General features: G+C 47.8%; 1 protein-coding gene across 1 annotated transcript in view; it reads right to left on the bottom strand.

Annotated features, from left to right (window-relative positions):
* Clstn1 (calsyntenin 1) overlaps positions 1 to 9925 on the bottom strand; it is a 75558-nt gene extending 65633 nt beyond the window's left edge. Inside the window, exon 1 of the mRNA XM_042695771.1 lies at positions 9797 to 9925. Within this exon, the coding sequence (XP_042551705.1) occupies positions 9797 to 9887 (91 nt within the window). The 5' untranslated portion in view covers positions 9888 to 9925. The remainder of the gene's footprint in view (positions 1 to 9796) is intronic.
* Positions 9926 to 13980: the final 4055 nt, after the last annotated feature.

The following is a 13980-nucleotide window of genomic DNA, read 5'->3' on the forward strand; positions in this document are numbered from 1 at the left end:
AATTGAAGACAAGAGTCTCATGGACTTTCCTGCCTGGGCTGGCTCCAAACTGTGACCCTCAGATCTCAGCCTAGCTAGTATTACAAGCGTGAACCACCACGACCATGGCTGTGAGACTCTTATCTCCAGTTAATTACCAAAACACCAGAAAGAGTTGTGGCTCAAGTGGTAGAGAACTAGCCTTAAGCAAAAAAGCTCAGAGATACCGGCCAGCAGCTCACACCTGTAATCCTAGCTACTCAGGAGGCTGAGATCTGAGTATCGCATTCAAAGCCCCCAGGCAGGAAGTCCATGAAACTTATCTCCAAAAAAACCACCAGAAAACCAGAATTGGCACTGTAGCTCAAGTGCTTGTAGCTCAAGTGGTAGAGCGCTAGCCTTGAACTGAAGAGCTGAGGGGCAGCACTCAGGCCCAGAGTTCAAGCCCCACGACTGACAAAAAGAAAAAAAAAAAGCTCAGAGACAGTACGCAGGCCCTGAGTTCAAGCCCTAGAACCAGCACACGCTCTCAAAAGGCAGAAGACTTAACATGGGGCAGAGTGTCAGCTGGGAAGTGCAGCTGAAGGGGTTGTGCACCTGCTGGTTCACTGAGAAGGTATTCAGAGGTCAAGGGTTCTGACAAAACCTGAGGATGCAGCCAACATTCTGGCTTCTAATACTTCACCACAGGGCCCAGGGTACAGCTTGGCGGTAGGGCGTCCTTAGTGAGTAGGAGTTTAGAATAAATGCCTTTGTTTCACTTTCAGTAGGTATTAAACAAAGATGGCATTCATTTTTGCTGAGTTTTACAATGCATGCATTTTGAATCTAAAGGCATATTTCTAAGTGTTTCATACTATGACTGCAGACTGGGTAAATAAGAAATAGCTCTTTAAAGAATGAAATCAGGGCTGGGAAGGTTGCTCAGTGGTAGAGTGCCTGCCTTACATGCATGAGGCCCTGGGTTCGATTCTTCAGCAGAAAAAGCTGGAAGTGGCACTATGGTTCAAGTGGCAAGAGTGATAGCCTTGAGCTGAAGAGCTGAGGGACAGTGCCCAGGCCCAGAGTTCAGGCCCCCCTGACCAAAAAAACAAAACAACAACAACAAAAAAAAGAATGAAATCAAAGGATCAGACAAAACACTTCAGTTCTTAACAAACCATACTCTTCAATAAAGATGGAATGCAGAAAGAAGTGTCACACTCTACACTTGTTTAGGAATCCTGATGTTTTGTTCAGGTCCTTTTTATGAAGTGTAACCATGCCCAAAGCTGTATACGCTCCCCACCCTGAGCCCACAACACTGTGTGAACCAACTCATTTTCAGGTCACCCCAGACATCTGACCTGAGGATGCTGGACCGTGGCCTCTCAGTGAGAGGTGGCAACAACAGAGCTGCAGCCTGGATAAGGCCCAGATAGGAAAGAGTGATAAGATTCAACCCTAAGGAAAACAAACAAGAGTCTCCAGCAGAGTTTTGTTTTGTTTTGTTTGAAAAAGGCTGCTTTGTAAGCAAGCTAGTGCCTAGCATCAATGAAGTACAAACAAGCTGAGTGGTAACTATCCAGGCTAGGGAAGAAATATCTGGTTCCTAGGAAAGGCTGCCGAAGTAAAGAGATATTTCAAAGTCCTTGGTGGTAAAGGTCTAGAACTCTTAAGGAAGGAACCAGCTGAATACAATGTCACTTCATCTCCACAGCAGGGGGAAAAAAACATCAACCACGCACTAGTGGCTCATGCCTGTAATCCTAGCTACTCAGGAGTCTGAGAGCTGAGAATCCTGGTTACAAGCTGGTAGGGACAGAAAAGCCCATGAGACACTCATCTCCAGATAACCCAGCAAAAAGCCAGAAGTAGAGTGTGGCTCAGGTGATAGAGCACCAGCCTTGTGTGGGAAAAAAAGCCATGTAAGAGTACAAGGCCAGCCTGGCGACAATGGCTCATGCCTGTCATCCTAACTACTCAGGAGGCTGAGATCTGAGGATCGCAGTTCAAAGCCAGTCAGGACAGGAAAGTCTGTAAGACTCTTATCTCCAATAAACCACCAAAAACCGGAAGTGGTGCTGTGGCTCAAATGGCAGAGTACTTGCCTTGAGGTGAAGAGCTCAGGGACAGTGCCTAGGCCCCAAGTTCAAGCCCCCAAACTGGAACAAAACAAAACAAAAAAGAGTACAAGGCCAAGGCTGGGAATGTGGCTAACTGGTAGAGTGCTTGCCATGTATGAAGCCCTGGGTTCAATTCCTCAGTACCACATAGACAGAAAAAGCCAGAAATGGTGCTGCTGTGGCTCAAGTGGTAGAGTGCTAGGCTTGAGCAAAAGAAGCTCAGAGACAGTGCCCGGGCCCCAAGTTCAAGCCCCAAAACTGGAACAAAAAAGAGTGCAAGGCCCTGAGTTCAAACCCCAGTATCAACACCAAAAAAGTGAATTGCCATCCTGGCCTGGCATCAGGAGCTCCTGCCTGTAAATCCTAGCTGCTTAGAAGGCTGAGACTTGAGGCAGAGGTTTGAAGCCAGCTTGAACTGACTGACAAAAAGACTCATCTCCAAATAACTAGCAAAAAGCCAGAAGTTGGGGCTGGGAAGGTGGCCTAATGGTAGAGTGCTTGCCTAGCATGCATGAAGCCCTGGGTTCAATTCCCCAGAACCACATAAACAGAAAAAGCCAGAAGTGGTGCTGTGGCTAAAGTGGTAGAGTGCTAGCCTTGAGCAAAAACAGCTCAGGAACAGTGCCCAGGCCCTGAGTTCCAGCCTCAGGTCTGGCAAAAAAAAAAAAGCCAGAAGCAGAGTTATTGTGCAAGCGGTACAACACAGACATAAGTGAAAAACGACAAGCTCAATAGCCTATCTACTGAGGATTCCCAATAAGCTAGGACTTCATTTCCAAAATAACTAGCAGGGCTATAGATATGGCTCAAGTGGTAGAGCACCAGCCAAGGGAGAAAGTAAGCCAAGTAAGTGTGAGACCTGAGTTCAAACCGCAATACCGTCTATCAAAAGGAGGGTGCCAAGGGCTCATGCCTGTAATCCTAGCTACTCAGAAGGCTGAGATAGATGTGAGGATCACAGGTCAAAGCCAGCCCAGGAAGGAAAGTCCATGAGACTCTGATCTCCAATAAATCACCAGAAAATTGGAAGTGGCGCTGTGGCTCAAGTCTGGTAGAGTGCTTGCCTTGCTCAGGGACAGCACCCAGGCCTAGAGTTCAAGCCTCACAAAAGAAAGAAAGAAAGAAAGAAAGAAAGAAAGAAAGAAAGAAAGAAAGAAAGAAAGAAAGAAAGAAAGAAAGAAAGAAAGAAAGAAAGAAAGAAAGAAAGAAAGAAAGAAAGAAAGAAAGAAAGAAAGAAAGAGAGAAAGAGAGAGAGAAAGAGAGAGAGAGAGAGGGAGGGAGGGAGGGAGGGAGGGAGGGAGGGAGGGAAGAAAAAAAGGAAAGAAAGAAAGAAAGGAAGGAAGGAAGAGAGGAAGGGAGGAAGAGAGGGAAAGAAAGAAAGGAGAGAGAAAGAGAGACAGAAAGAGGGAGAAAGAGAAAGAGAGAGAAAGAAAGAAAAAAGAAAGAGAGAGGAAGGGAGGAAGGGAGGGAGGGAGGAAGGGAGGGAGGGAGGGAGGGAGGGAGGGAAGGAAAAGGAAAGAAAGAAGAAGGAAAGAAAGAAAGAAAGGGAAGGAAGGAGGGAGAGAGGGAGGGAGGGAGGGAAAGAGGGAGGAAGGGAGGGAGGGAGGGAGGGAGGGAGGGACAAATTCTATAGTATGTGAATTATATCTCTATAAAAGCTGTTTTTGCATAAAGTGAGTATAAGAAAAGATAACCTTCTTTATTCTAAAACATGAGATAAGAGTTGAGTGCTTGCTAGCATTCATGAGGCCCTGGGTTCAATATCCAGCATCTACTAAAAAAAAAAAGTAAAGATCAGGTAGACCTGAAAAGTAAGATTCAACAGCAGTTCTCGTAACATGAGAACCAAACTGGTCCCAAACAGGGAGCTGAAACAATTATAATACTCATGTCTGAATAAAAGGTAAAAAGGAAACAAGGTTTCTTCTTATGGTATATGCTACCATGAACTTCCTGCTGGGGTTCTAGAATGAAAGAAAGATAACCTTTAGATGTGGTTTTTGTTTTTGTTTTTTTTGTTAGTTTTGGGGCTTGAACTCTGGGCCTGGGAGCTGTCCCTGAGCTCTTCAGCTCTAGGCGAGTGCTCTACCACTTGAGCCACGGTGCCACTTCCTGCTTTCAGGTGGTTAATTGGAGATAAGAGTCTCATGGCCTTTCCTTTGAACCACAATTCTCCTATCTCAGCCTCCTGAGTGGCTAGGATTACAGATGTGGGCTACAGGTGTCCAGCACCATCAGATGTGTTTAATAGATTGTTGTTTGTTTTGTGGTACCGGGAACAGAACTCAGGGTCTTTCACTCTACCAATTGAGCCATTCCCCTACTAAATTCAGCTAATTTGAAGTAACTGAATCTTTTCCAATAACCTTTAAAAATAAAAAAATACTTAACAACAGAACTTGTGAAAAAATGTTAACATCTCCCCAAAGCTAAATGAGAAAAGTAGCAAAAATATGCCTAGACGCAGGGGAGTGATAGGAGTATGTCTCAAGTGGTAGAATGAATGCCTGCCTAGTACATGGACATGGCTTCAATTTTTTTTAATGTCGCCAATAGACACGTATGCACGCACGCACTCACGCACGTGCAAAAGAATAGACATACATGGAAGTGGCGCTGTGGCTCAAGTGGTAGAGTGCTTGCCTTGAGCTGAAGAGCTGAGGGATAGCGCCCAAGCCCAGAGTTCAAGCCCCACGATCCACAAAAAAACAAAACAAAACAAAGAATAGACATACATGCACTCACACGCAAAGCAATCTACCAGACTGGGGACAAGTCAGTGCAGCATGATACTGACACTGACAGGAAAGGATAGAGTGAGGAGCTGAGATCTGTGGCCTTTTTATAGCCTCTGCTGGTATCAATGAAACGTCTGGAGTTTTCTCTTTTTTAAAAAACAATGCAAGAACATGACTTTGCATAAATCATTTCCACTCATCAAGACCATATTCCTGATGCTCATTTTATCGCAAATCAACATTTCAAGGTTTGTTTCATTTAGGGCTGGAGGTGTGTGGCTCAAGCCACAGAGCACCAGTCAAGCATGAAGTCCTGAGTTCAAATCTCAGCAGAGGAAGGGAGTTCCTTTATCAAGATGCAACAGCACAACAGTTCCTGCCAAAAAAAGTAGGTTCAAATGGTCGAAGCCACAGCCAGAATTCTCGAAGCAGGCTCTTCATTTAGAGCCTGGAAAACTCAACCCGCCCAAAATGGCATTTTTCTGTTTTAGAAAGCAACAATTAAAATAGTCCAATCTTTTTTTTTTTTACTTCTAAAATTTTAACCTACCTCAAATTCTTCATTTTAGACATCCAGCCTTCTTTAAAAATAAGCTTAACCAAGTCCTATTAAAACTAATGTTAAGAAATCACAAGACTTTCTAATTTCAATGTGAAAATACTATAGTTCATAAAAATTCCTGTTCTTGAGCCAGGTGCTGGTGGCTCATGCTTGTGATCCTAGCTTCTCAGGAGGGTGAGTTCATGGTTCAAAACCAGCCTGAGCAAGAAAGTCTGTGAGACTCTTATCTCCAATAAAGTACCAGAAAACCATAAGTGGTGCTGTGGCTCAAGTGGTACAGCGCTCACCTTGTGCTGAAGAGCTGAGGGGTAGCACTCAAGCCCAGAGTTCAAGCCTCATGACCAACCAAAAAATAAATAAATAAATAAATCCTGTTCTTAGTTCTAGTCTTCAAAGCTTAAAACCAAAATAGATGCTCTTTTTTGCTGAAAAACCAAGTAATATGAACACAGACATGACAGAAATTTCGAAACCTTCCTCTGAAAAAGGAATTCCTATAAACTTCTTGCCTTTAAGCTTGTTCTAAAAGTATGCAGTCAAAGGATGAATTTCCAGCTCTAGTTGGTCAAGTTAATCAGCTTCTGGACTAGAATACACTCTGAATTAATAATATCTTGTTATTTCTTCAGCAATGATACAACTACTATAGGACAAAAGTATTTTCTGTCAGCATTTTTAAGCTTGACAAAATATGTATTGCAGATTTCAAGGTTGCTAATGTACAATGTACATCTGTAAAGCTTTTATTTCAGCTTATTCCATTTACATGTCATGTAAAAATTAGGATGGAAAAATACTATGCAATCTAAAAAGAAATACAGTTATCCATCCATTCACTCAATCACACAACACACATTTTGTTTCTACTATTTGCATCTCCACACATATGTTCTACTGTTAGAAGGTAACGTGCTGTGAGGAAGCAGGGGAAAGCAAAGAGGTTCGGGGGAAGAAGATGGTTCAAACAGGACAGTGAGGAAGGCTTCCTGTTCATATCACATTGTCTATACTGGCACTGTTCAAATTTTAAGCCAAAAAAGCACAATACTCCATTTTAGATACTGACAAGTCTATGAAAACTGGAAGAACAGTAAATTATTTAGTCAAAGCTGAAATGCACTACATTAATTGCATTTATCTTTCTGTAATATGCATATAGCTTTCTATTTCCTCCACTTCATGTCTATTTCCTGCCATATTTCTGGATTTCCATGATTAGAAAATAGGTAGGCATCCTGCAGACATGGTCACATAGGGAATGCCAAGGTTGTTTCTCCTACTACTTTCATCACTTTTTTTTTGAGACCTAGAGCTATAATTAAAAGTGAAACTCTGGATTTTCTACAAAACAACTAATCAAATGCAATTTATATGAGGAAATTTACCATTCTTGCCAGAAGTTTATATATGGTCTTTATTGCACTAATCATGATTGGAGGCAGCTGTAGTATTAAGATGTCCTTCTGTCTTGCTCAATAAAAAGCTCAGATATTGGACTACAGGTGTAGTAGGGTGATAGGGTTCCTGCCTAGATTAGGTTCTAAGTTTCAGGTCCTGAGTTCCATCCTCAGCCCTAAAAGGGAGAGGGATCGGAGATTCCAATGAGGCTCCGAGGAGTCATCTTCTCCAATGAGCCCATAGAAAGTACCTCTATGAATTATATATTTACATATAAAATTCATCTATAAAGCCGGCCCAGTGGCTCACACCAATAATCCTAGCTACTTAGGAGGCTGAGATCTGAGGACTGCAGTTCAAAGCCAGCCTAGGCAGGAAAGCCCTTGAGACTCTTATCTCCAATTAACCACCAGGAAAAAAAAAAAAAACAGAAGTGGGATGTGGCTTAAGTGGTAGAGTTCTAGCCTTGAGCTAAAGAGTACAGGGACAGCTCCCAGGCCCAGAGTTCAAGCCCCATGACTGACCAAAAAAAAAAAAAAATTCATCTATAGCATTTCATAATGAGATCATTTTATTAGCATTTCATGTAATATCCATGACCCATTTTCTTTTTTTTTTTTTTTTTTTTGTCGGTCGTGGGGCTTGAACTCTGGGCCTGGGTGCTGTCCCTCAGCTCTTCAGCTCAAGGCGAGCATTCTACCACTTGAGCTACAGCGCCACTTCCGGTTTTCTGGTGGTTTATTGGAGATAGGAGTCTCACCGTCTCTCCTGCCCGGGCTGGCTTTGAACCACGATCCTCAGATCTCAGCCTCCTGAGTAGCTAGGATTACAGGCGTGAGCCACCAGCGCCCGGCCCCATGACACATTTTCTAACCTCAACTTGAAAGAACAAATGCACAAAAATATCTGATGCTTAACGTTTTTTTTAATTTTTTGTTTGTATTTATTTATTTATGGTATGTCGTGGGGCTTGGACGCTGTCCCTGCACTCCTCAGCTCAAGGCGAACACTCTACCGATTCAGCCACAGTGCCACTTCCGGTTTTCTAGTGGTTTATTGGAGATAAGAGTCTCACCGACTTTCCTGCTGGGGCTGGCTTTGAACCTCGATCCTCAGATCTCAACCTCCTGAGTAGCTAGGATTACAGGTGTGAGCCACCGGCGCTCGGCTAACATGTTTTTATTTTGAAGACTAAGAATCCAAAACTGCACCAAGGAAAGCTCAGCAAAAAAAACTAGATTGATTACAAATGACTTAAGCATTCAACCGGTTTGATTTTTGTCAGTCCACCATAATATTTATGAGTTTAAATCTATGCCACTGTTATAGTAGCCAAAGTAATTAAATAATGAATACCAAATTCAGGTACCTGGACATTTTTAAAACATGGATTTTAACAAGAAATGTTATCATTAACTAAACCAAATATACTTGAGCTGCTCCCAAATAACCAAATCCAAGCACCTACTTTTTACAGTGTGTGGGGTTTGCCCAAGAGAATTAAAAATTTGACCTTTCCCTCTCCTCCCCACCTTGAATATTGGACTTTAAGACCTCTATTCTCCATCTGAGAAGAATATTTCAAACTTGGCTTGATGTAACTTTTAAAAATCCAATTGAGGGTAACCAGACAATGGCTAAGATCTGGATTTGACAAGGGTGGACAGAACGTGAGAGATGAAATAAAGGAAGTATTCAAAGTTTATCATCCTTGATGTGAAGAAAGGCACATTCGAACAAAAGATGCATTGGCCTCTCCTGCCCTTTAATCTGTGAACCCCATACTTCTTTCTTTCTGTAAGTCATGCCCAGGAAGCAACCAGAATATTTTTAAAGCTTGCTAAGTTGCAATTCGTCCATTTCAATCCTCCTCTCCAAAAATGTGCATCTATACACATATATGCGTATATATACATATGTACGCACACACAGGAATAGATTCAAGTACCCTATAGACTACACCTAGATTACTTTGGTCCAAGACCAAGAAAATGTTTACGATTTCAAGATCCATTCAGAAGCCTCTATCTGCAATGCGTAAGCTCTTCATCGGTAAGATCAGTCATCATCAGAAAGCAGGTAACGTTTAAAAGGTTAAGTGGAGGAAGGTTTAAAAACATCAGTTTGCTAAAACATATTATTTGCCACCTAACTATAAAATAATCTCAGTCCTCCGACCCGAAGGGCTTTCTTGTTTCTGTTCAGATCATCGGCGCCTCGCGCGATCTACCTAAATTACCGTCAGAAAAACTGCAGGGCAGGAATGAAGGTTCCCCGGCCGGGGAGAGACGCGGTCTCAACCCTCCACACCATTTCCCACTGGGGTTTTAAAGGAAAAAAGAAATGGGAGAAGAGCGAGAAGTTTGAGCCTCGGCTGGTTTGGGAACGAGGTTCCGCTGAAAGGGCTCGGGGGGGGCGGCGGGACGAGGCGACGTCGCGGCGCCCCCCGCGCGGCTCCGCGGGAACCGAGAACCGGCCTGCCGCGGAAGGGCCGCGCGGGAGTGGGCGCTTACATAAGCACACGCCAAAGCCGGTGCGTGCGCCCCCGGGCTGGGCTCCTCCGGGCCCCGCACCCGCGCACCCCGCATCCCGCCGGGGTGCGTGCCCGGCCTGCGGGTGCGGCTCGGAAGGTGGGCTGGCGGCCCCTCCGCCGGTCCCACGTCCCCGTCCCTGCCCGGCCCGCATCGGCGCAGCGACCTGGGGCTGCAGAGGGGGCGGCCCGGGCGCGGGGCCCCGCCCGCCGGCGAGCCTGGCTTCCCCGGGGGCATCTGCAGCGCGTGCCCACGTCCTCCGGAGCGGGGCGCCGGCGGGCGCGCGGGGACCCGAGCCCCGGGACCCGGCCCCGACCCCTGCAATCGGACCCCGTGGGGAAGCCCTGCGTGTGCCCCAACTCTCGCGCTCGGGACTCGAACCCGACCCGACCTGACTTCCTACCCGGGATTCGAACCCAGGGCCCCGACCTGACCGCGGCCCTCGGACCCTCAGCCCCGCGCGCGAACGCGGCCCCGGCTTACCTCGCGCGGCCCAGACGCCGCCGCCGCACAGCAGCCCGGCCAGCAGCAGCCCGGCGGCCGGGGCCAGCGGGGGCGCGGGGCGGCGCAGCATCGCTCGGGCTCCCGGCGCCGCGGCCGGCCCGCGGCGGGAGCGGCAGGAAGACGCGCGGGACGCCGAGCGGAGTCCTCACAGCCCGGGGCCGGCTGCTGGGCGGCGCAGCGGGCACCGGAGCCGGAGTCGGAGCCGGAGTCTGAGGAGGAGCCGCCGCCGCCGCCGCGGCCGCCGTGACGTGACGCCGGGCCGCGCGCTCGGCCGCGGGCGCCCTCCCTCCTCAGAGAACCGCTTCGCTGGAGGCAGCGGCAGCAACTAAGATGGCGGCGGCGCTCTCTCTCGGGTCCGACCAGGGTACCCGGCCGGGGGCGGGGTGGTGATGGGAGGGGCGGGCAGGGGAGCGACGCGCGGCGCGCGCGAGAACGCGGCGGGGCCGGGAGCGCGCGCGGGCGCAGAGGCAGGAGGTGCCGGGGGCGCGCGGGGGGGGGGGGAGCGGGGCCGCGGGCGCGCGCTCCCGAACCTGCAGGCTGAGCCCGCGCGCGCGCTCCTGCAGGGGTGCGTCCGAGGATGGGTTCCGGGACGGCTCCCTCAGCGAACGCGGGGGCCCCGGGGGATTGCACCCTCTGGACACCGCCCCAGGGTCTCACGCGCGCTCCCGGGCGCGCGGTACCTGGGGGCCGCGCCTCCCTCCTGGAACCTGCAGGATTTGCCCTCCCCCACCACCCATGTGGAGTGCGGATCCCGGTGACCTCCAAAGTGACACCGCTCCCTTGGAGCCAGTGGTGTCCCCTTCCAGCACCTCGGTGTCCTCTTGTGCCCAGTGGGGGTGATGGTGAGGAGCTCGCGCTGGAGAAAGGTGTGGAAGGAGATGAGGTCAGCCGAGCGGGCTTGGAAACTAGTGCAGAGCGGTGTGACACGCACGTGTGTACGGCAGAGTTCCAGCCCTCTGGGGGACAGGGAGAGGGGGGACAGGGGTGCTGCCCTCTGAATTTACCAAAGAAATCTCCCCCGTGGCATGTGGGAATGGGGAGGGGGGTCCTGGGGCTTGAACTCAGGGCCTGCAAGCCGTCCCTGAGCCTTTTTGCTCAAGGCCAGTGTTCTACCACTTGAGCCACAGCTCCACTTCTCGCTTTTTGGTGGTTAACTGGAGACAAGAGGCTTATGGGCTTTAACAGATCCTCAGATCTCAGCCTCCTGAGTAGATAGGATTACAGCCCACCAGAGCCTGGCTATCATTATAGCTCACATCTCAGAGGATCTAAAAAAAGAAAGAAAGTACCCCACAGGTTTTCCGGGGATCTTTGAGATCTTCAGAACAAAATAGCAGAAAGGTCTAATCTCAGAACCATGTTTGGAGTCCAGAGACAAGAAAGAAAACATAATGTATTCAGTTCTGTTAAAAAACACAAACAAGAGCTCTTCAGTGTTTAGAATCTTGACCTCTTTATCTCCTCACCCTCACCGTCCCTTAGAGAAACAAAGCGAGAGATGAAAAAGGTCCAACAGCAGGTGGGGCAGACAGACGGCTGGTGAGCTCAGGGCACCCTGCACATGCTGAGATTCTGCCCACGTGAGAGTTGGTCCAGCTGCAAGGCTCAGATTGAGTTTTATTTGGAAGCCAGAAAAGCCAGGAATCTTGACTTCCGGTCTGCCTGACAATAAATAGCCTCAGCCATATGATGGTTAGTCTTCAGAAGGGCCCTGAGATGGAGATGGACCTGGATTTACGATTAGCAAAGAGAGGGCCCTGATCTGAGCAAAGCAAGCTACCAAACGGCTGCAGCATCCAGGATCCCAGGCCATAGGAAAGAGGCATCACTCTGGCCCATCCTTAGTGGGGAACATGACAAGGATATCAGCAGTGTTTTGTAAGCTGGCCAAGGAAGGCTTGAACTTCTGAATGAGAAGCAGAAGTGGAGAGGACATAAAGATTTTTTTTTCCATGATGCTGCCTCCTACTAAAGTACTCTTGCTGAGAAGGAGTCTCAGAACCAAGGTCTTTACCTGCAAAGGACATTGGCTTCAGTCCCTCATGCAGAGCTCTATACAACAGTTCTCCTATTGTTCCCATCTTACTGAAGAGCAAAGTAACAAATTTGCTCCAGAGCACATGCTAGAAATGAGGACTCCTGGGACTCAATTTCCTTTCTCTCTCTCTGAACCCAAAATAATGTCTTAGCCCATTTGTGAAATTATCCCCATGGATACCAAAACTGGGTTCCTTAACTGGAAGCCAGCCATCAGGCTCCCCCCGGATGCAGAGAGATGGGGCCTCTGGCTCTGGCTGCCTACCAGAGGCGGGTCTCAGGAGCTTGGGCTCCCCTCTGGAGATGTTCATCTCCAGGTCCGGAGTCCCGCTGAGAAGGAGGAAATGAGCTGGCAGGCAGGAAGGTTCTTGGTCAGCAAGGCAGAGCCATTCCCAGGTGGGCATGGCATCGCTGGGTTGCACACTGCACCGGGCAAGTTTGTGGAATGGAGTCATAAGCAGGTAAGTATTATAGGCGCTCTCCTAATGCTGTGTTGGGAACAAAGCCACCTCAGGGCTGCCACCGAGGGTTAGGAGAAATCCCATGAAAGCAACTGCGTACTGCTTCTAGAAGTCTTGAGGTCTACATCCCTGAAACACCACCACCAACCATGGACCCCAGAAACCCCAGAAAGGGCCAGGTCCTGCTCAGACTCTGCTTTCTGGCAGCCTGGCCATTTCAATTCATTGCCATTAGAAGAGGTTTAACTATCTCCCTCAAATCCTCCTTCCCTCCTCTCTTTCCCTCTCCTCCCTCCTTCCATTTCCTCTCTTCCCTTCTGTCTTTCCTTCCCTTCCTTCCTTCTTTCATCCTTCCCTCTTGCCCTCTTTTTCTTTTCTTGGTTGACAATGCTGACGATCAGACCCAAGGCCTGTCTAGGCTAGGAGATTGCTCTATCACTGAGCTACGTGCCCAGCTACAAGGGACAGCAGCAGGTAAAATGATGGTGTACTTAGAAGCAAGATTTCTAGCTGAGTAGACAAGTTCAAACCAATTTCTTTTTTCTTGCTTGCTTGCTTGCTTGTTTTTTGGGTGGTTTTTTGTTTTTTGGGGGGGGTTTTGTTTTTTGTTTTTTTGGTCCGGTCATGGGCCTGAACTCTGAACCTGGGCGCTGTCCCTCAGCTCTTCAGCTCAAGGCTAGCGCTTTACCACTTGAGCCACAGCGCCACTTTTGGCTTTTTTTTTTCTGCTTATGTGGTGCTGAGGAATGGAACCCAGGGCCTCATGCATGCAAGGCAAGCGCTCTACCACTGAGCCACCTTCCCAGCCCTTTTGGGTTTTTTTGTTTTGTTTTTGTTTTTTGCCAGTCCTGGGGCTTGAACTTATTGTCTGAGCACTGTCCCTGAGCTTCTTTTGCTCAAGCCTAGTGCTCTACCACTTGAGCCACAGCGCCACTTCTGGTTTTTTTCTGTTTATGTGGTACTGAGGAATCAAACCCAGGGATTCATGCATGCTAGGCAAGCACTCTACCACTGAGCCACATTCCCAGCCCCAGGTTCAAACCCATTTCTATCCACTTCCTTTTTGTAAACTTCAGAGCAATTCGATTTTGTAGTTATACTAAATATTAGTAGGGTTCCAAAGTTACATCTAGAAAGCAAGGTGTGTGGAGAAAGCCGGATTCAAGCCTCCAGCCTATTCCCTATCTCCTCTTCCTTCTGTAGGTTTGTTGGCTTTACTTTCAATGACAATTTTTTTTTAATTTTTGATATTTCTTTCCCCTTTCTGAGATAAAAGGAAGAATATCACACCTTCTGTTCTACATCTTGATTTTTTCACTTAAATATATATATATATATATATCTCCATATATATATATATGTATATATGTATATACACATATGCACTAGGCCTGAAGGTATATCTCAGTGGTAGATGGCTTGCATAGTAGGCAGGATGCCTTGGCTGTATTCCCTAACACAGGAGGGGATGGAATCTTAGAGATGGGTCCATCATGGTATATAGACTTAATTATTCCTCCCTCCCCCTCTCTCTTTCTGTATGTGTGTGTGTGCGCGCGCACGCGTGCCCACTCGCACACTGGTAGTGAGGTTTGAACTCTACCTCTTGAGCCACACTTCCACTTCTGGTGTCCTGCAGCTTAACTGGAGGTAAGAGTCTTATGG

Source organism: Dipodomys spectabilis, unplaced genomic scaffold (genome assembly GCF_019054845.1).
Source record: "Dipodomys spectabilis isolate Male_0828 unplaced genomic scaffold, ASM1905484v1 ptg000188l, whole genome shotgun sequence".
In the NCBI taxonomy this organism is placed as follows: Eukaryota; Metazoa; Chordata; class Mammalia; order Rodentia; family Heteromyidae; genus Dipodomys; species Dipodomys spectabilis.